Raw genomic sequence first — 23,881 nt, 5'->3', positions numbered from 1 at the left:
CCAAATTCCACCATGTCACTCCACTCTTGAAGTCCCTGCACTGGCTCCCTATTCGAGAACGAGTTAAGTTCAAGATCGGATGTATCACCTTCCAAGCTCGGGCCAGCGCAGCTCCTGCGTTCATCTCCTCGGTAATCAAAGCCTACGCCCCCGTCAGGGATCTACGCTCATCCTCTCAACAATTGCTGACAGTTCCCCGCTTTAGGCGCAAAAAGTGGGGGGGCACCAAATTTTCCACACTTGCCCCTGCCTTTTGGAACTCTCTCCCCGCCCACCTTAGATCTCCCACTCAATACCTGCATTTCCGCAAGGCGCTTAAAACTTTGCTCTTCTCACAGGCCTTCCCATCATATTCGTCCTACTCCCCCCTCCTCCCTGACCTCCCCTCCCTCGTGGGCCCAGTACTTTACAGCGCCATGAAACCGCCAGGTATACGTGCGCTCTACAAATATTTTAAACTCAAACTCAAACTTATAAGGTCCCAAAGGCGAGACCTACTGGCTATGCCAATGCTTGTTTAAAAGGGTGCAAGGCCTCGGGGATGGGGTTCCCGGGGTGAAAAGTGGCCAAGGAAAGGGCGGGGCCACGCAGCCACCCTCCCAAAAAAGGAAAAATAAAAACGAAAATAAAGAACCGGCAAATCGCCTGAGGCCCCACCCCCTCCCTGCACCACTGTGCAACACGCCCGTGGCACATTTTAAGGTGGGGAATTAATTCCCCTTCAATCCTGAGGGTCCCTGGGAGCCAACTAGCCCACCAGGTATGTACATCTCCAGTAAACGCCACAGGGCTGCGTTGCAGAGAGGTGGTCCGAGGCCACGCCCCTTTTTACACCTCTCTGCAATGCAGCTCTGTGGCACTTACTGGAGATACTTGGTGGGCTAGTTGGCCCCAGGAACCCTCAGGATTTAAGGGGACCTAATCCCCCAACTTCAAACGAGTTACGTGGCGCCTTTGCACTGTGGTGAAGGGAGGGGGGCAGGCCTGATGTGACATGTGTGCAAACATGCCCTGTGGGGAGTTTTAAGCTGGGGAATTAATTCACTCAGGAACTCTCCTTTCAGTATTCTAATCTTTCAATCAGTAGCTGTGTACTCATGCAATGATCCAGGCACCAACTAATCACTGTTACAATCCCACATGCCCTACCCATACAGTTCTGTACCCACTTACACACTTCTCATTTGTTCATTCAATTCCCCAGGTAGTACCCATGCAGTCCCGGAATCACACTGTCACTCCTTGTGCACTCCTCCAGTCACCCAGCCACTACTAGGTACTAATCCAAACACTCCTCCAATACCCAAAAACTTATAAATTCACCACAAACTCTCCTTGCAGTACTCTAATTATCCACACAGTACCCATGTACTCATGCAATGACCCAGTCACTAACACATGCACTGCTGAAATACCTTGAGGACTACCTATTCAGTCTTGTAATCCCCCTGTTACTATCTACGCAGTCCTCCAATCACCCAGCCAATCCTATGTGCTTATCCAATCACTGCGCCAAAACTCAAGCACTTATAAAATCACCAAGCACTCTCCTTGTAGCACTCTAAACATCCAGTCACTACTCATGCAATGACCCAGGCATTAACTAATGGCAGATACAGAGGAGGTCATGCTAATCACAGGAGTACCCCAACCCATAGTGTTCCCTAAAGTATGTAGGTGTTTTCACTATATTCGAAGTATCTTTTCGCATAGCACTGGCTCTAGGCCTGGTTAGTCAGAGTCAGCTACCACCAGTACCCATCAGTAAAAAGTTGGGAGCACAGGAGGACTTTCTGCTCCTCTGTTGGTTCTTTCTACACATCTCTTCTTCTTCCTGCACTTTTCTTTGGCTTTCTGGACTTCAAGTTGCCTCTTTCTGCATTTGTCTTGCTTCTTTCTGCGCTTTTCTTTCTCTTTCTTCACATGTCCTACCTTTGTATGCATAGTTAGAAATTAGTATTTAAAAAACTTTAGAAATTCACAATTAGCATTTAAAACCCCTTTGAAATTCACTGAAAAAAACACACTTCAGGGACGTTATAGTTAGAAATTAGAATTTAAACAACCTTAGAAATGCACTGAAAAAGATTTTTGTTACTTTGAAGACCAACGCAGAGGGAGGCAAGATGGCGTCCGGCTGAGGTGTGCCGGAGTGTAGCCCCTCTCAGCATCCCCGCATGAAGTGCGCGGTTAATGTCTCGACTAACCTGGCAACATTGTAGCGGCCCACGGTCCATTGAAGAGCCCATGGGATGACGCTGATATTCTTCACTAGCACCCGGGACGCTTGGTGGTTAGAGGAGTGCTGGATTCCTCGCCGCAAAGAGCCTCGCGTCTTTCTGTCTCCCCTGATCCCCTGCCGCCCTGCGCAACCCCCGCCCGATCCCAGAGCCGGCCTCGCGATGTAGGCGAAGCACGGAGAGGACGTTCAGATCGACATTCCTTCACAGGCTGACACGGAGGGCAAGCGCCAGCTGCAAGATAGCGCTTCTACTTCTCAGCGCCGGGTGAATCGATATGACGGGTAAGGGGGGCGCGGAGGGAAGATTAAATCTGATCCCAGTTCTTCCTCTCAGGGAGGCACCATTACCAACTCATCTCAGGGAGGCTCCATTACAAATCTGCCACGAGGGAAAAAAACTGAGCCCTGGGTGCAAGGCCAAAAGTTGGAGAGAAAGGGAAAAAAAAAGAGGAAACTAAGACCATTGATGATACAGAGCCCGAGGCTAATAAATCTAGATCTTCTAAAAAGGGCAATGTGCGCCTCACTAAAAACCCTAACAGTACGCAGCCATTAATAACTACAAGTTTTGCTGCGCCTAATCAAGGAATGAATGTAGGAAGGGGAAATGGCCCCCGGGCAGAGGAAAACCGCAAGAAAGAGCCTGCAGCAAAGACTTTGAGCGGGGGAATAAAAAGGCCAGTGAAACTTGTGTATCTTCCCCATTGTTATCACCATCACTAAAGGACACTAAAACGGCGCCCCCCCTCACCAATGACTCAGAGACCACAGATAATATCCTCATAAGTCAACAGGCAGGAGGGCCGATTGAGTGGGTGGGTGCAAATCCAAATCCCTCTAATAGCCTGAGCAACATCCAGAATGGAAGCCTAATCCCTGGGTCTGCACCTCCTGATCCCTGCAACTCATATCATTTGAATTTTATCTGTGAGCCGAAGACACCTGAAACTCTGGATACATTTTACTCTTTGACTGAGGACTCGGAACTCTCAGATATCAGCGTCTCGGCCTCCAGTGGGGGTGAGGATGGAGGCAAGTGGTATAGCAGTTCAAATACCGATCCCTCAAAAAACAGGCGGTCTAACAAGAAAATCAGGAGAAGGAGTCACCGGAGACGGCGTAAATCCAAGGGAAGCAACTCCTCCAACAGCGATGAAAACACTGACCTAAAATGGGACTACGAGGAAACAACGCTCACGGTTCTTCCCAATTCTGAGTCACCTCATTCTAATCTGGGGAATTCTGCTGCCAGTGGAAATCCACGACAGAAGCCCACCCAAGAACCTGCTCTAGCGGATATCTTACACTCCATCAAGAGCTTCCAAGCTGAGGTTAAAATCGATAGCCGAAGATCCCGCCTAGCCGCTAAAAAGCTACAGGGGGCTGTCCGGAAGGTGGGAAAGACTTGTGCTGAAATTGCGGACCGCATGGCTTCAGTGAGGTGAGGACGGATCAACTCGAGGAAGATGTCAGCAAGCTCAAAAGATCCAGCGAGGAACATGAAGGCACTGTTAAGGACTTTCTGTGGAAATTGGAAGGGCAAGAAAACCGGCAGAGACGGAATAATCTTAGATTTCTGGGAAGTTCGTGATCTCCCTTCTTAAGGAAATCTTTTCCGAATTGAAGGACTGGGACTGGGACAGAGAAGTACAAAGGGCCCATCGATTCCCTCTGTTCCTTAACAAACGAGCACAGGCTTCACAACAACATCCACGGGCTACGATGGTGTTCTTTGGCAATTTCCTGCTTCGAGAAGCCCTGTTCGACCTAGCAAGACCAAACAGTAAAAAATCTTTTGAAGGGTTCACTTTCTTTACTCGTCCAGATTTCGCTCACGCCACGGTCGAGCGAAGGTGGAAATTAAGACAGCTCTTTGATCCCTTGCAGAAACTGGGGGCTACTGTGTATCTGCGGAATCCAGCTAGGCTGAAGGTTATCTTTAATTGGACTACCCGAAGTTTTATCTCTGAGATACAAGCTAGGGCTTATCTTGAGGAAATCGCAGCTCAGAAAAATGGGTAATACTAGTGTGATGCTAATATGGGACTATGGCAAATGAAGTGGATATATGAACTCTTACTTTTTTTGTTGTTGTTTTTTTTTCTCTTTTCCATGCTCTACTCTTAACTTACTCTATTTTTTCACCCTGCGAGATATACTATTAAGGCTCTAAAGCTATTTAAAGTTAGAAATGGTAAATATGATTATAGGGCTACAAGTAACTAGACGCATTATTACGTATAGCCAATAATTTTTTCTATGGAAATTTTGACACATGCGGGGAGGGCTTAGGGGATGCACGGAGGGACTTTCGGACGGACGCTACACCCCTGGCGACGCAGCCAGGTAACCTCCAATGTAGGTGGGGGGTTGGGGGTCGTGGGGGGGGGATGGGGCGGACGGACAGGTTAGCAAAATTTATGCCAAAAATTAATAGGGAAATACACATAGGGATCACAGGAAACCTGAAGGTCCGGGTTAAAAACTATGGCACTTTTCTACTAGTAACATGGCTTGGACAAAAATACTATCTCTGAATATATGTGGCTGAACGATCTCAAAAAGAGGCAAACCGTTGCAATTGGTTTACAAAACTGGGGAGCTAATGTCGTATGAATGCAGGAGACGCATATTGAAGGGTCACAGAGTCAGCTGTTAAATACACTAGGGTACAAATTAGTGTGTGCTACTTCACAATGGGCTAAGATACGGGAGGTTGCTATTCTGGCTAAGGGAGTGGGTTTGTGTTTAGTAATTCTAAAACTGATAAGTTTGGCCGCTGTGCTATCACTGAATGCAGCTACCAAACAGGGCAAAAAATGACAATTTGTGCTATCTATGGGAGCAATACAGATGACCCTGGGGTCTTTGATGAAGTTTCTAATGAACTTTCACACTGGCCTCTTACGGTGATGGTCTGTGGGGACTTCAATATAAACCTCCCGGCCGACTGGTCCTTGAAGGATGACTGGGTCTATAAAGGACGAAAACCCAAAGTATTTCGCTCTCTCAAGGATCTGTGTCTTGTACATGGACTTGTGGATAGCTGGCAGACTTCCAACACCAACACCAGTGACTTAGGCTACACCTTTTATTCAAATCCACACCGCATGCATGCCAGAATTGATTATATTTTACTCTCAAACTCACTATTAAGAATTGCCAAACTGTAAAAATGCCCCGGGTACTATCTGATCATAATCCCCTCTTTTGTACGTTAACTATTAGATCGGCTAAATCAGAGCCTACTCTCTGGACATTCGAAAAAGCGCTGCTGAATGACCCTCAGTATTGTCTCCATATGAAAGATTGGATCCCCAAGTTCCTAGCTGAAAATATTGATAGCACTTCAATAGAGATTGTGTGGGACACCCTGAAAGCCGGGGTCCGGGGTGAGACTATGTTAAACTCACTTAGGTCAAACAGGCAGGAAAAAGAAGAGATACGGAGGTTGCAGGATGAGCTTATGTTAGCAGAAGTAGAACTCGTTAGCACCACTAGCAACGGGGACACAACTGGGGATATCTCAAACACCTTAGCCCAAGTAGCAGGTGCCAAAGCAGCGATCCCTAATATGTTTAGAGATAAGGCAATCCAGAAAGCCACGGCACGAAAGGAACTAATATACGAAGTTAATGAACAAGTGGGTCATCAATTGGCGGTGCGAATGTAACAACAGGTTAATGCTAATTTAATTAGGGAGATTATAGATCCAGCGGCAGGACAGCTAAAAGATCCAGAACTGATTAGGGAAGCCTTTTGGAGGTTTTATAAAGAACTATATACGGAAAATGGCAGTGGGGATATGACCGAAATTGAAAGATACCTAGAGAACTGTGAAGGTGGAAGCCTTGAGGTAAACACGTAGCAGGCACTAGAGAAAGCTCCTAGTAAGGAAGAGGTACTGAAAGCTGCCAAGAGCCTCCCTAAAGGGAGGCTCTTGTATCCCTTTAGTATCCCTTCGGAGTTCTATGGCACATTTATAGACCAAATAAAGCATATCCTAAAGGACTTGATTATCCATATCTTCTCCGGGGGGCAACCGCCCAGTTCCTGGTCCAGGGCCAAAATTGTGATTTTCGCTAAAAAGGGGAAACCCCCAGAACACCTAGGGTCATATCGCCCCATAACCCTTATAAACGCTGATTCCAAAATATATTCAAAAATCTTGGCAAACCAAATAGCACCTATAATACATAAAGTAATTGCCAAAAGCCAACATGGCTTTGTTCCTGGAAGGTCAACGATAAATCATATCCAGAGGGTTATCACGCTTTTTGACGGAACAGAAACTACAGGAGACCCTATGGCCCTGATCCTTCTGGATGCAGAGAAGGCTTTTGATAGGGTCGCCTGGCAGTTTCTCTGGAAAGCAATGGCGATGATGGGATTTCTAACTAGGTTCATTCAGGCGAGACAAAAAATTTATATTAATCCTAGGGATGTTGTATTTGTTAATGGAAGCACGACTAAGGAAATTGCTATCTCCAGGGGAACTCGCCAGGGGTGCCCATGCTCGCCACTGCTCTTTGCAATATATATAGATTCTTTTATTCACTACCTGGAGAAAAATAACAACATAGTACCCATCATGTCACAGGAGTATGCTACAAAAACATTAGCATACGCTGATGATATTGCTATAGTTACCACAGACCCCGCAGTAGCAATGCTGACCATCGAGGCCAAGAAATTTGGGCTGGTTTCCGGTTACGCGCTAAATCAAGGGAAGACACAAATTGTTTTAAATCAAAAAATTGTGATGGATGATCCTAGAGTGGTGAAGCAAGCGACATACTTGGGTGGCACAATCTCCTCAAATCTGGAGGAAGTGGTGGACATTAATGTTAAGCCAATGCTGAACTCAATACAAAAGGATCTACGACGTTTAGACAATCTCCACCTGTCCATTATCGGAAGAGCAAATGCAATTAAAATGGTGTGTTTTCCTAAATTACTATACTTATTTAGTCTGTCTAGAATTTTCTAATCAGTGGTTTACAGTAATGGAACGCACCTTTTCTAGATTTATATGGTCATATGCACAACCCCGTCGGGCATATAAATATATTACCCTTCCTAAGGACAGAGGTGGGCTAGCTCTTCCCAACTTAAATAGATATTACTGGTCATATGTATTACTTTACAGTAAGGAATTATTGCAAGATGGGAAAAACACCGAGGAACATACCGTTTCAATCTTTCAGCTACTTGTGGGGAATTCCAGCTATGGCTATTTTTGGAGACAGCTATCATAAAAAGGTCAACTGTAAGACTCTCTATAGCTGTATTAAGGTATGGAAGGCTGTAAAGAAAATATTAGGAATAGGACAAATCTCACATTATACTCCGGTATTGAACAATCCAATTCTTCCACTAATGATCGTCAAGGATAGTTATGTAAACAAATGGTATAACTTAGGAATAAAACAATTAGGGGACTTGTATACCACACAGTGGATTAAATATTTTGGTGCGCTGAAGGAAGAATTTGGCTTAGAATGGCGGGATTTTTTTAAATATCTCCAAATCAGGGACTTTTTAACTCATAAACCTGGGGCTAGGACACTTGGGGAAGAATCTACCTTAGTAGAGACAATTATACATTCTAAGAAACACTCTATAGGTGGAGTTTATGTGTCATTGTTGGCATGTTCCCGGATGATCTAGATAAAACGGCAATGAAGTGGCAAAGTAAACTTGAGATCTCAAATGAAGGATTTTTATATACCTATCAGCTAGCCCAAACTATTCTTATTTCTACTAAACTTCAGGCACAATTTTACAAAAATTCTTTACTATACACCCGACAAGATCGCAAAATGGGGAACCGGGAAGGGGACCTGCTGCCCGAGATGCAATTTATTTAAAGCCTATTCCATTTATATCTTTGTCTCTTGCCCGGTGTTAAGACCTTTGATACAAGATATAGGGAGGTTCTTAACTTCTGTTCTTCACAGAGAGGTTGCTCTGTCAAATGAGGCAATGGTACTTGGGGCGGAAGATCCAGATAACCTCGGGAATGGTCACGATTTTATATTTGTTGCTATGGCTGTTCTGCGGTTATGCCTAGCCACCGCCTGGCTTGACCCGCTACCACCCTCTTTTCAACAGTGGCTAGCCAGGCTTTTAGCGGTGCATAATATCGAGATAGCCATCTATAAGCGGAAAGGCAGACAGCGGCGCAAAAGGGGTATGAAAATCTGGACTCCTCTTACGCACTGGCGGGACTCATAAAACTAACTTATTATCAATGCTGTAATGTATTTATGTTTTTATTTTAGTTCGCTTTCTGTGATGCCGGGAATATATCCTGAAAATTCTCTATAATGACTATACAAGTATGACAAACATAATGTAAGGCTCATGACGTTAATGTGTAGTATGTCTACCTGTCCGTCCCAAGGGGAGAGCGGGGGGGGGGGCTTTAGGGGAGGAGGAAAATATGTAAACAAATGTGGCTGTGAATAAAAATATTTAAAAAAATAAATACATTTTTAAAAAAATTCACTGATAAAACGGGGACGTTATAGTTAGTTGGAACTTTCACTCGTACAAAACCATAGAAATTCGGCCGTTATAGTTAGTAGACCTAACTATAACTCGTGCCCCCACATTGCACTGCTGATGACGTCACATATTACATCACTTATGACGTGCTCAGTGACATCACTGATGACATCACTGATGACATCACTTATGACATCACCCACGTGATCTGATGCACCTCCTCATACGCTAATAAAACCTTTCATACACCCACTCTAAAATACAGACCACCAATATCGAAACCATAGACAGACAAATAGCAGTTAGTACATACCTGCTCAGTGATTCATATGTCTACACACACATCCACCCACTAACCCATACAGTCACTCATACACACACTCATAGATCTATACAGCCACTGATATTTCCACTCATACACCCATATAGACACACACACTGCCACTCACCCAAGGAGTTACTCATACACCATGTCAGTCATGCAAAGAAACTATCACATATCCATTTCCTTGCTTATACAGTCATACACACGCCACCGCACTTATTTATACAGATACTAACATATACTTACTCTCTTAAACAATCACTCATAGAAACACACACTCATCCATACAGATATTCTTGCAATCACTCATTCTCACAGTCATTTATATACTTCAACACTCACATATACTGCTTTAAAACAGAAGTAGTTACTCACACAATCACCACTGAGACATCCATTCACTCACCAACACCCATACACACACTCGCCCACCCATAAAGCTGTTTCCATATGCACTCTTGAACCTAGCCAGTGAAACAACCACTCACATATCTATGCACAGAGTCACACATAGACCCACCCACCCACAAAGACACTCAGGCACCCATACAGATACTCAGACAACCAATAAATAACCCATATAGACACTCAGGTAGCTACTCACCAAGCCATGCAGCCGCTTCCACACCAACTAACAGACTAATAAAGACATTCACAGTTTAGTAACTAACCCATGCATTCAGTAAGACACATTTAATCGCTCACTTATACAGTCAGTCACACACCTACTAAATCATCCATTCAGACACTCAAACACCCACTCATACTTCAATACACCTTGGTGTGTGTGTGTGTGTGTGTGTGCATATATATATATATATTACCTACTGGCGGTCGCCAGTAGGTATATATAGTTAGGATTTTTTCACTATGGGATTTTTGAAAATTCTATGTCTAATAACTTTGGCGTTTGTGGACGGAATTGGCTGAAATTTTCTGGAAAATGGAACATTTTGTTTCTGAGCAACCCCTGAAAATTGGGGGGGGGGTTCGTCAAGGGGGGGCCGAGAAAAAAGGGGGGTCCCAAAACGCGTTTTTCCCATGTTAATTTCCATAGGGCGGTTGGCCTCACTTTTAGCCCGAATGGCTGAATGGATTTGCACAAAACTTGGCAAAATTGTAGGGACTGGTAGCCCGATGTGCCTTTGCTAGGTCTTAATATATGTGCTCCAGTGGATTTTGAGAAATTAACGTTCAAAAAAAGATATATATCTGTAACAGCGCTCCGGGCAGCGCTCCGCTTCGCGTACTTTTCGCGTTACGGAGCTTTGCGAAGCGAAGCTGATTGGTTCTCCGGCGTCTGTAAACATTCCAAACAGTCCGTAGCGGCCGCCATCTTGTCTCTCGGTAGGATCGAGAGACAAGAGGAGGCCAAAGCGAAGGGGCAAATGACCATAAGGGGGCATAGTAGATCCTCCCTGACCCCCTAGGTTTGATGTGGAGGTTTTAAAAGGGCCCCGCGGGGCAAAAAAAAAAAAAAAAATCGAACGGCTGAATGGATTTGCATGAAACTTGGCAAAATTGTAGGGACCGGTAGCCCGATGTGCCTTTGCTGGGTCTCAATATATGTGCTGCAGTGGATTTTGAGAAATTAACGTTCAAAAAAAGATATATATCTGTGACAGCGTCCCGGGTAGCGCTCCGTTTCGCGTACTTTTCGCGTTACGGAGCTTTGCGAAGCGAAGCTGATTGGCTCTCCGGTGTCTGTAAACATTCCAAACAGTACGGAGCGGCCGCCATCTTGTCTCTCGGTAGGATCGAGAGACAAGAGGAGGCCAAAGCGAAGGGGCAAATGACCATAAGGGGGCATAGTAGATCCTCCCTGACCCCCTAGGTTTGATGTGGAGGCTTTAAAAGGGCTCCGCGGGGCAAAAAAAAAAAAAAACGTTTTTTTTTGGTGGGGTGCGCCCGGTTCGCGTAACGGGAAGCGGACTGGTGAGCGTACTACAAGGAAACAAGAATGATTGACTTTTAACTTATTGTATGTTTATAGACTTTTTTTTTTCTTTTTTTTCTGCTGAGTGACGTCTCGGCCTATGTCCACGGGATGCAGTCCCTACCATCTCGGCGTTTAAGCCCAGGGGGACCGGTAGTGTGGGAGAGATAACGTCTGTTAACGTTCGATTCGAAGGAAATCAGGAAGTGTTGATAAACATTGTCTGCGCCATCTTGCCTTTTTTCAAATGCCACACTTTTGTCGTGCACGGCAGCCATTTTAGATGCCTTGACCAGACCCACTCTCTGCACGCTGTCGATCCTTAGCATGGCTCCCCACCCTCGCAAGCATCTCCCCCAGGCACTGGTCACCCCCGCTCTCTGTCTTATGCATGGGCAATAAACCTCCCCCCATCTGCGCTGCTCTTCCCTGAGAATCACACCCTGTGCCCGCCCGACACCTCCCTTTCGCCCTATTCACTACCGCACCCTCTGACACTCCTCTTCCTCTGTGTCCGATTGTCCAGGCCAGTCCCAGGCTATCAGGTAGCCCTGCAGATGTAGTTTATGGCCCCAGCTGTAAAGAATCACGCCTCTTCAAAGGAGTTACAGTAGATCAAGGCCCCCACCCGATGAGATCCGCCACACCACACGCGTTCCTACTATCTGAAAACCATCCTGTATTGTGATTGGGGAGGGGACCGAGCCTGAAGCGGAAGATTCCAGGGATGCCTCTTTGTACATCAAAGTTTTTACAATTATGTGTCACATTAAAAATATATAGCACTCCAACAAAGTAGTAGGATTATAAAACTTTAATAACTTATAAATATATACAACGCAACAAAAACAGTAAAAACATTTAAACATTTTTAGGAAAAAAGAAGCTACAATGGTCAGTAGCTGTGTTTTGTGCGAATAGTTCCAAGGCAGCACAACGTGCTGAGTTCTGGATGGCACCCAGGTGATGTTGCCTGGGTGCCGCACTGGTTTTGGGTATCCTACAATGCTGCTCCGAATAACGGCGTGGGGCGTCCCGGGGGGTGGCTCGTCAGTAGCGGTCTGTTGTGCGAATAGTCCCAAGGCAGCAGAACGCGCTGAGATGTGGATGGCACCCAGGTGATGTCAAGTAAGTTGCCGCACTGGTTTTGGTATCCTACAATGCTGCTCCGAATAACGGCGTGGGGCGCCCCGGGGGGTGTTTGGTGAGGCGGCGTGAACGGTGGAGGCTCGCTTGCTGTAGTGGGGCGCCCTTTACCGTTTCAGTTGCCATTCCGCCCGCTTTTGGTACACTGTGACAAAATCCGCCATTCAGCTGAGTTGCGCCCACTCTTGCGGTGCAGCGATAGGCGGCTGCCACAGGACTCTCAAAATGGCGGCAGGCTCTTTCCTGGGACACCTTGGAAATCGGACGCTTGTCTGCTAGGTCTTGGACCCCATTCTCGAAAGCATCCCCTCAGCCTTGAGGATTCTATAAAAGTCTTGGGGGCCCCCGACTCCTGCAGGCTTCCGGTGGGGAGCGGCTGCCATGATTGCTCGCGGAATGACCACGACGGAGCCACGAGATGGTGGTGCTTTCATGCTGACGCCAGCTTCAGTCTGAAACATCCAGAAACAAGGTGGGGCTTTCATCGTTTGGAAAAAAAAAAAGTTTTCATCCAATGAAAAGTGTTATTTTTAGGTCATATGATCAAGCCTTCCATCATTAGGAAACCAAAAGTAAAATGAACCAATGAAAAGTTTTATAAACAAGTCACATGACCTGTTATGCGGCATAGGGTATAAAAAGCGTAGAAAATCCATTGGCACGTGAGGCGGCGTCAGTAGCGGACCGATGTGCGAATAGGCCGAAGGCAGCACAACGCGCAAAGATCCGGATGGCACCGAGGTGGTGTCCAGCAAGTTGCCGCACTGGTGTGGCCATCCTACAATGCTGCGCCGAAAGTCGGCGTGGGGCGCCCCGTTGGCCTGTGAGTTCGCGTCAGTAGCAGACCGATGTGCGAATAGGCCGAAGGCAGCACAACGCGCCAAGATCCGGATGGCACCGAGGTGGGGTCCAGCAAGTTGCCGCACTGGTGTGGCCATCCTACAATGCTGCGCCGAAAGTCGGCGTGGGGTGCCCCGTTGGCCTGTGAGGCGGCGTCAGTAGCGGATTGATGTGCGAATAGGCCGAAGGCAGCAGAACGCGCCAAGATCCGGATGGCACCGAGGTGGTGTCCAGCAAGTTGCCGCACTGGTGTGGCCATCCTACAATGCTGCGCCGAAAGTCGGCGTGGGGCGCGCCGTTGGCCTGTGAGGTGGCGTCAGTAGCGGACCGATGTGCGAATAGGGCCAAAGGCAGCGCAACGCGCCAAGATCCGGATGGCACCGAGGTGGGGTCCAGCAAGTTGCCGCACTGGTGTGGCCATCCTACAATGCTGCGCCGAAAGTCGGCGTGGGGCGCTCCGTTGGCCTGTGAGTTCGCGTCAGTCAGTGGGGGTTGTTTGAGGATCTGACTGCATTGGAAAGCAATGTGATGCTGTGCGTCGCCCCCAAGATGAAGGTTCCTCGGCTGCAGTGGGGCGCCCCTTGGTGTTTCACTCGCTATGCAGCTGAGTTGCGTGCGCACTTGCGGCGAATAGGCCGAAGGCAGCACAACAATGTTTTCGGAATGGAAGACACCACAAGGCGTTGAGATTCGGTTGGCACCGAGGTGGTGTCTAGCAAGTTGCCGCACTGGTGTGGCCATCCTACAATGCTGCTCCGAATAACGGCGTGGGGTGCCCGAAGGGGGGGGGGGGAGGCGGCGTGAACGGGCCTCCCCAGGTGGAGGCTCGTCTGCTGTAGTGGGGCGCCCCTTTACCGTTTAAGTTGCCATTCAGCTGAGTTTCGGCCGCTCTTGATGCTACAGCGACAGGCGGCTGCAACAGGACTCTCAAAATGGCGGCCTGTTCTTTGGATTTGGGCCTGGTCCACTAAAATGGCCCTGGGACACCTTAGAACTCGGACGCTCGAATTTGTTTTCCTTTCGTCTACATGCAAAAAAGGTAAATGCCCGGTACGTTACCTGCCTCATCTGCCACGATGTACTCTCCAGAGGAACCGAAAAAAAATATAGTTATGGTAACTATACCATGCATCGTCATATGGAGAGGTGGCACCGATTAATTATAGTGCTGCACAAAAGAGATTTGGAGGAGAACCCCCGACCTGCCAGTACATTCACCAAAGAAGTGGCACTGATAGCATCAGAGGCAAGGGAAACGGTCCCAAATATTTAGAATAACTTTGGAAAGATTAAAATGACATGTTTAGATTGTGGCAAATTAATTTCATGTGGACAGATGAGTGTTACTCTAATAAATACAGCATATGAACATCATCATAGTCGATGGTTGGTGGAGACATTTTGACTATATCCTGGACCTGCCCGTCCTCGCCCAAAATGGCGCCGGAATAAATGGGACTCGTAACTCCTTGTTGTGTACTGGTTGCAGAACCTTGATATCACGAGATACGTATGCAGTTTTGAAGCACATGGCGGGCGGGGACGAGAATTGATTGAATATTTCGACATTCCTATTGATATTAAGTTCTGATGTGTTATTGATTACTGTACTATTGAAAGTTCGAATTAACGTCACCCATGGTACTTGCCCGCAAATGTATATCTAGATAATTTTATTGTAACTGGCCCTGTCGTATTTTAATTATAAAATGTACGTCCACCGATTCCGCAACTGTTAGACACCTTAGTTCTTGCAACCTAATGGCCCGCCCGTTACGTTCCTCTACAGTGTAAATGTCTACTCATCATATACGATTACAGTTTGCTCCGTGGCCGGCCCACGTGGTTATAGGCCCGTATTTGTATACTGACATTTTCACAATAAAGGTTTTTAAAAGAAAACATGGTAGTAGTATTTACATTGGTAAAGTTTTTAATAATAGTCACTGTTTTAGAATCAGTAAAAGGCAAGTGAAATAAAGCAGTCCAATTACATGAAGGGTAAAAGGTATAATACGCAGGAACGCAGTAAAGATAAATGGTCAAGGGCTGTTGTGTTTTCTACTCCTGCAACATAAAGTGATCGATAAGAATCTGATATTCAGGCGTATCGGCGACTAAGACAGCAGGCCGAGCCTCTTTTGCTCAACGGCTCCGTCATGGGACGAAGAAACGCCCTTTTTCTCGAAAAAGGAATATATTTTACTTGCAGGACAGTTGTAAATTTTCCGGGAAATTACATTAGCCTGGAACATTATAACATATGTTTAAGAAAAAATAATGTTCGAAAGTAATAAAAAGCGTAATTTTTAGGTCATATGACCAAGCCTTTCATCATTAGAATAAGAAAAGTAAAATGAACCAGTGAAAAGTTTTATTAACAAGTCACATGACCTGTTATGCTTACGTTACGCGCTGCGCCCCGGATCGCTTCCGGGAAGCTGCGCTTCGCGCACCGGAGCACTTCCGGATGCGCTAACGCGGCGCGTCATATGACGCATTACGCGACAACGCAGGTCCAGAATATAGTCAAAATGTCTCCACCAACCAGCGGTTGGAACACAACCCCTTTCAGCAGGCTAAATAGTTCTGTTAAATGACAACAGAAGGGACAGGCAACAAGAACCATCAGTCAAAGAGGGGAGGGCAAGTTCTTCTCTACCGGGTCACGTTGGGGCGCTACCGGAACTGATCGAATTGGTAGTCTACAGTGTTTATGGATGTTTCAGACTGAAGCTGGCGTCAGCATGAGAGCACCACCATCTCGTAGCTCCGTCGTGGCCATTCCACGAGCAATCATGGCAGCCGCTCCCCACCAGAAGCCTGCGGGAGTCGGGGGCCCCCAAGACTTTTGTAGAATCTTCAAGGCTGAGGGGACGCTTTCGAGAATGGAGCCCAAGCTCTAGCAGACAAGCGTCCGAGTTCCAAGGTGTCACAGGGCCATTTTAGTGGACCACGCCCAAATCTGAAGAGCCGGCCGCCATTTTGAGAGTCCTGTGGCAGCCGCCTATCGCTGCACAGCAAGAGCGGGAGCAACTCAAGTACATGGTGAGCGAGACGCTGTAGTCGAAAGAGCGGGCGGTAAACAGCTGAATAGCGGAAGAGGCACAGTGTAGCAAAAGCGGGCGGAATGGCAACTGAAACGGTAAAGGGGCGCCCCACTACAGCGTGTCTTTAGGTGAAACGGATTGTGGGACAAGGTCAAGAATGGAAGAGTCACCAAAAGGCAAAACGTTCCGCTTGACCCCGGGAGCCGGCCACCTATGTCGGGGGCGATCTCAGGCCACACCAGGGCAACACGACTAGGGGAGGGGGCCGGAGCCAAGCGCCCCCTCCGAGTCCGCACCATCACACCGTCCCTCGGGGGCCTCCGTCAAGCGGTTCAGGGTGGCACCGCATCACATTGTTTTCAAATGCAGTCACGTCCTCAAACAGCCCCCACTTACATTGAGAATAGTGAAGCTGTAGCAAGTGCAAATAGGCTTCAGACAGTGTTACAAGCACTCCTCAAAACTTTGAACTATCAGAGTGCATGAGTTTCATGCTCGATCGATTGAGCTAGCCGGATCGGGCAACAAAAAGTATAAAATAGTTATGTAAATAGTTATTTAATAAAATGTTTTACCCTGTTACTTTGCTGGTGTGTTGTATATATTTGTAATATTTGCATAGAGTTTATCGTTATTTTGGGCGGGGTGGGTGGCGGAGCCGAGCTGTCTTGCAGCCATCATGGTGTGGAGCTCAGTTCATCTCACTAGTTTCGTATTTCTCATGAGGGGTTGCTCCTAATGTTTCTATTTTAGCGAGGTCAAAAAGAGATCCCATTAGTGGCCTACTGATTTTGCTCGATTCCTTTTGTTTTTTTACACGATTGTTCACTATCTGCAAAGACTAAACAGAGTATTGCGACTCTGTGCTTGTTTGTAAATAGAGAATGAACCAAAGAGAACCAATTCGAAAACAGTAAATGCTTGGATAACAATCAATCAAATGGAGAGAGAAGCAGGCACGACGGATTACAACGGGGGCAAAGGCCTGCGTTAACTAACCTTCACTATCTGCAAAGAGAGAGTACTCCTAATAGAAATGAGGGGGAGGGGGGGGCAGCATTCAAAGCAGATCAGTGTGCATAAACACGAAAATGTTTTTACTTACCATGTACTTGACATGCGACAGCTTATGATATTTGCTATTAAAAAAACATTGAAATTCACTGAAAAAACCATAGGTTAGAGACCATATATAGTTAGGAATTAGCATTTAACCACTTGGATGCTAGTGCTCGTGGAGGATTTCAATGCAATTTCCATTGAAATCAATGGAAACTCCATGACGAGTTACCCTTGTCATTAGCACTGAAGGGGTTAAAAAACCTTGAAAATTCACTGAAAAAACCATAGGTTATAGACCATATATAGTTAGGAATTAGCATTTAAAAAACCTTATTTTACTCACACAAAACCATTGAAATTCCATATATAGTTAGTTGCACTAACTATATATCGCGCACCCGCAATCCACTGCTGATGATGTCACATATTACATCATTCATGACATGGTCAGTGACATCACTGATGACATCTCAAATGACATCACTGATGACATCACTGATAACAACATCCAGTGATTTTATGTTTCTGTAAAGTTTAAATATGTCTTACATATTGAAGAATGAGTGGATGTATAAGTGTCTGGACGAAGGATTTAGTAGGTGCATGACTGACTGTATGAGTGAGTGATTAAATGTGTCTCACTGAGTGCATGGGTTAGTGACTAAACTGTCTTAATTTGTGCATCATTATGTCTGTTGTTCTGTAAACTGCTGCATGTGTTGATCAGTAGCTATATGAGTAACTATATGGGTTATTGATTGATTGTCCAAGTATTTGTATGGGAGACTGAGTGTGTGTGTGGCTGGCTGGGAGGTGTGTGACTCTGTGCAGATCAATGTGTACTTGTATCAATGATTGTATAAGAGAGTAAGTATGTGTTAGTATATGTTTGAAAATGTAAGGTGCTCTATGTTTAACTGTATAGACAAGAAAATGGAAGTGTGATTGATTCTTTACAGGACTGACTAGGTGTGTGAGTAACTCCATGGATGAGTGGCAGAGTGTGAGTGTCTGTATAGGTGTATGAGTGCATATGATAGTGTTGTAAAGATGAATGATTGTATGGGTGAATGAGTGAATGTGTGTGTAGACGTAAGAATCAGTGAGTGCGTATGTAGTAACTAGTATTGGTGTGTCAATGGTTTCAAAAATTATATTCTGTATTTAACACTCGGTGTAACAGAGGTTATATTAAAGTGTGAGGAGATGCATTGTATTGTCACATTAATGATATCATCATTGATGTGACCATTGATGTCAAATGAGATATCATCAGTGATGTCATCAGTGATGTCATTTGAGATGTCATCAGTGATGTCACTGACCATGTCATGAATGATGTAATATGTGACATCATCAGCAGTGGATTGCGGGTGCGCGATATATAGTTAGTGCAACTAACTATATATGGAATTTCAATGGTTTTGTGTGAGTAAAATAAGATTTTTAAATGCTAATTCCTAACTATATATTGGCTATAACCTATGGTTTTTTCAGTGAATTTTCAAGGTTTTTTAAATGCTAATTCCTAACTATATATGGTCTCTAACCTATGGTTTTTTCAGTGAATATATATATATATATATATATATATAAACTTTTTATACTTTACAGAAACACACATTCACTGGATGATGTCATCAGTGATGTCATTTGTGATGTCATCAGTGATGTCACTGAGCATGTCATGAGTGATGTAATATGTGAAGTCATCAGCAGTGCATTGCGGGGGTGCGAGTTATAGTTAGGTCTACTAACTAAAACGGACACATTTTGTATGGTTTTGTGCGAGTGAAATCTCCAACTAACTATAACGTCCCTGAAACCTATGTTTTTTCAGTGAAGAAAACAATATATATATATCTCAGGTGGTGTCTGGAAAGATTCGTTGTGATCGGTCTAGACGGGGGCGACAAAAAAATGAGGTTTTTGCGTGAGGTTCCACGGATCTGGGCTGATCCAGACTCCAATTTAAAAGAAAAAAAATCCAAACACTACTCACATACCCACACAACCACGCATACAGCCATAATACAACTCACACACACATCCATCCACTTACAGACCCACACAGCCACTCACACATCCACTTACACACCCACACAACCACTCTCACACACATTCACAGACCCACAAACACACTTACATGCCTACTCACACACCCGCCCAGCCACTCCCACAACCATATAGTCACTCATACACTCAATCACACACAGGCAGTGATGCACTTATAGAAATTGCAACAGCATATGTCTGTATTAAATGTGTTGTTGTTTTAATACTGAATTTGTGCAATATAACTGGCAGACCCCTTAATTGTCCAAGGATTCACAATGAATCCGCAGGTCCATGAAATTAACTTAAACACAAAAAAAACCAAGAGAAATTCGTCAGTTAAACTTAACTGACATAATTAGAACCTGCACCACCATAGAATTCAATTGTTATTATTGATGTAATATGTGAGGTGATGAGCAGTGCATAACATCTATGCAAGTTATACTTATGGCATTTGCGCATAACAGGTGAATTAAATGGCAGTGCTTTTTTAGTAAATTTGTTTTGAAAGTTATCGCTACCTTCCTCACGTACAACTCCACTTTAACCTCTGCTTTTTTCATTGAATATATACATATATATTTACAGATCTCATGCTCTCTGCTGTTAATATGACAGCAAGGTATATGAAAAGTATTGGCTATGCACCATTGAGTCTGCACTTACGGCAGGCAGGGTAGGTTGTAGTTGACAGCACCAGACTGCCATCTGCATTTTGTTGCCTCTATTATCTCTGTAGAAACCATTTACAGGTCTACTTGCTCACATTCGACAGTTTCCTTTGAGTTCATGGAGACCAAAAGCTGATGGCAAATTAGTAACTATCTTGTCAACAGTTTCAGCATCTACGTTTTCGTTACACTAATATCAGAGCACAGAATAACTAGTTTCAAACCAGGTAAGCATGATAACTGTAGAATAACTGAGAGCCATTAGAAAAACACATAACAGATTTATTGAGAGCATGATCTACAATAATATGCGTTAAGGAATGGAGTAAAAAATTAACAGTACATTTAAAACACTGAAAAACATACCACAATATCTTCTTGGGCTCCATTGCATAACTGAACGCTATTCACATAGTCCTGGCCCTTCTGCTCTACTAGGTACTGGCATCTGTGTTGACAAAATGAATGTGTATAATTAAAAGATACAACATTAAAAAAAAATGTATAACGGAAGTGGATAAGGGAGAAACGTAAATCAAATTTGATGTAATTTAATCTGCAAGCAGTTCAATTTCAGGTTGCGTTAAAATAGTAAGAATTACATAAGAATAAACTATTCTCCCTTCTCTGGCCACCTTTCGAAATCTTGCTGCTGGACAGTAGAAGTGGCGTTACTAATGGCCTAGTTTCAGTGCCTGGATAGGATAAAAAAGTGAAGCTGTGCAAGTATTATGGATTCTTGCTGCTTTCGGGAAACACTGGGTCCCACTCCCCAGTACCTGCTATCGTCCATGATTAACTCGTTGCACTAACTTCTTCCTGGAAACTCATGACTATGGCCACATAGAACACAACAGCCTGAAGTCCCAGAACTGGGATCACTTACTTTAAAAATAGGTATGTGTACGATACCTACACAATTTGTGACCTGCTGCTACTGTTGCCTCATTATACAAAATTCGGAGGGAGAACGGTGAAGGAAAGCAAGTATCTGTGTTTGGTGGGGGTGCCATGCAATCCGACTTGTGGAATCGGTGTAGGTTTGTATTTCAGGAACACGGGTAGAGAGTCTAATAAAGTCTGCTACTTATTTGTTTTACTCTTGGGTATATGAGGGTGAAGCACCAGTCATATCAAAATAGTTTTTGGGATCCCTTTTGCAGTGTTACAGAGGCAGTAAACATGGATGGAAAGAAAAAGATAGCTTACGTGTAAAAGTAGTTTTCAGTTTCAGAGGACTATTTTACATTTACATTCTGTTTTTATTCTGAGATCTTGTGCCTGTGTTCAGAAAATTATGTTGAAAAATACATCTTTATTTGGGTGTCAACAGTTAGGAAACTGTGCATGATTAATAATGGCATTTATTAACCATCCAGAAAGGTCCCACATCTTTGATATCATTAAGATTGAGCGCGTCCACAGTGGTCTTATACAACACTGTCTAGCTATTTACGTATTTCTCTGAACTCTAGTTGAATTTTGCAATGTTCTCTTCATCTTGATCATTCTTGAAAATGTTTTAACTTTTTAAATCTCCTTTTTTAACTTTTCTGATTTTCTCAGATATTATTTTGCCATTGTTGATTATTCATCTTCTAACTCCTTCCAGCAGGATCTTAATTTTATCTTTATGTTCAGCACAATAATGCATCTTTAAGGTAAGCCTTCAGAAAATTGTATGTGACTGTTTTCATCTGTTTTATTCAACCTCTTTACTAACCTTTAAGTGCACAAGAAGTGACAGTTTCATCCTCCTACTAAAGAGAAGAAATCCCTCTAGTGCTCGCACCAGTGGGATTCCGTTTTTATGGTCTGGTTAACAGGTAGAGCTTCCTCAGCAGCCCGAGTCTTCTTTTGTTTTGTGGTTTTTTTTTTTTACCCTGAATGGCGATCGATTGCATGGCGCTGATGTAATCTCTACGTCTTTCCTGCATATGTACTACCATTGTATTTCATATAATATTTTGAGTGCAATGTGTTGATAGTTATTTTCAACCCTTTCACTTCTAGGCATCCCCCCTCCCCCCCCCCTCCCAAGCTTTTTAGGTTTTGCCTTGCCGTAGCACTGCGCAGCAGTGCTCACACAGGCGAAATCTTTTGATCCTACAGTATGGGGCTTTGTCCCGCCTCTCTCTTCCATTGGCTAGCTCCATAAATGGAGGCTAGCCATTGGAAGAGATTGGTTGTCAATCACTCTTTCCCCGCCAGGACGCGATTCAGGGGCGTTTCCGTGTCTTTTTTTAAGTCCCGCCCCTTTTGTCGTCATGCCTTTCTGGGCTTTTTTTGTTGCCGGATTGATTTTTTCTGTTTGTATCTTTTATGTAATCCTAGTTATTGTGCCGTTGTTGTGCCTTGTTTATCCCCCGCCCTCCCTCCCGTTGTCCGTGCCTTCGCCAGGAGTTAATTTTGCTGAATGAAAACAGATGGCGAGTCTTTGATCCCTACGGAGTGTCTTGCTCACGATGTCTGCACGGGCCAGTCGGCTCTCTGATTGGTTGGCAACTACCAAATATGCTTTGTGATTGGTGGACCTTGTCAGCCAATCAGAGAGCCTACTGGCGTGTACAGGGAGCATGAGCAAGACACGCTGTCGACTCGCTGTTCCAAGGGCGCATCGATGTTCACTCTCTCCAATCACTGCAGGAATCACCACATCCGGGCCGGGAGCCTCAGGATCTCCGTGTTCTGCACTTCTGATGTCAGCAATTGGCCGCGCTGGGATTGGTGCAACTGCAGGGGCGTTGCCCGGCAACGAGGGGCTAGTCAGGAAGAGGAAACACGCTGAAGCCCAGTAAGTGCGAGACGTCGCCAGGCAACCCGACCTCACACCCACGAACCTGCCTGCAGCTGAAGGAAGAGCCGCGCTTGGGACGGGAGGGGCTGCCTCGCTCCTCACCCGTGCAGCGCCAACGTGAGCGAAGTACCCCTGTTCCTGGAGCTGCGCACTGATGAAGAGCTTCATCTCTACAGGTAACGCCCTCTGTGCGGGTTAAGCGCCGCTTTGGGAAGGTTGTGGCGGCACTTGATGGGTGTTTACTCACTTCCTTCCCTCTACCGCTTACAGTATGAGGCACTGACATTGTCCTCCCTTCTTTGCCTGTGCCGAAACGACCCGAGCCTGAGAGAGCAATCCTGGGGGAGAAGACAACGGAGGGGCGAGCCGACGAATGACGGATAAAAGTGTCCCTATTGTTTAGTTCTTATGAATCACATTATGAGCGAGGTACTTGGCTCCTAAAAGTGAGCCGATCTCCGCAGGGTGAATTTCTAAGCAAACCATGCGACCGTAAAACAGCGGCAGAGTCTCTTCAATGAAGAAGACTGTTCTAAAATACGGGGCTAATATTTTAGAATGGCAAGGGTGACCTTAGAGCAGAAGACTCGAGGTAAGCGCCATGTTGGATTGGGGGTTGTTTTTGCTTTATTTGAGTCTGACCTGCTGACTGTACTCCCAGGAGTAGCATAGCATTCCCAAACCGGAAGTGGGGGTGGGCGTGGCAGAACGGAAGTGTTGTAGAAGAAGCAGCTTCTTGAAGTAAACACGGCGCCACCACCTTTCTGTGCTGCTGTGAGTACTGAGGGCGATCTAGAGGGGCATGCAGGTAAGTGACCAGCAGGATCCGGCCCCGGAAAACAGTGGACCATGGGTGTCAAGTCCCACAATGAATGTGTGTGGGGTTCGGTCTGTGTGTGTGGGGTTCTGCCTGTGTGTGTGGGGTTCTGCCTGTGTGTGTGGGGTTCTGCCCGTTTGTGTGGGGGGTTCTGTCTGTGTGTGTGTGGGGTTCTGTCTGTGTGTGTGTGTAGGGTTCTGTCTGTGTGTGTGTGTAGGGTTCTGTCTGTGTGTGTGGGGAGTTCTGTCTGTGTGTGTGTGGGGTTCTGTGTGTGTGGGGTTCTGTCTGTGTGTGTGGTTCTGTCTGTGTGTGTGGTTCTGTCTGTGTGTATGGTTCTGTGTGTGTGTATGGTTCTGTGTGTGTGTGTGGTTCTGTCTCTCTGTGTGTGTGGTTCTTTCTGTGTGTGGGTGCATGTGGCTCTGTGTGT

General features: G+C 45.4%; 1 protein-coding gene across 3 annotated transcripts in view; it reads right to left on the bottom strand.

The window, feature by feature from the left end:
• XIAP (X-linked inhibitor of apoptosis) overlaps positions 1–23,881 on the bottom strand; it is a 541,325-nt gene that overhangs the window by 177,649 nt on the left and 339,795 nt on the right. For all 3 annotated transcript variants that reach the window (XM_078688748.1, XM_078688749.1, XM_078688747.1), the window contains one exon: positions 20,207–20,288. In XM_078688748.1, the coding sequence (XP_078544874.1) occupies positions 20,207–20,288 (82 nt within the window). The remainder of the gene's footprint in view (positions 1–20,206; positions 20,289–23,881) is intronic.

The sequence above is a fragment of the Lissotriton helveticus genome, chromosome 4_1 (assembly GCF_964261635.1).
Source record: "Lissotriton helveticus chromosome 4_1, aLisHel1.1, whole genome shotgun sequence".
Lineage (NCBI taxonomy): Eukaryota > Metazoa > Chordata > Amphibia > Caudata > Salamandridae > Lissotriton > Lissotriton helveticus.
The sequence above is the reverse complement of the archived record's forward strand: the minus strand, read 5'-3'. Positions and strand labels throughout refer to the sequence as shown.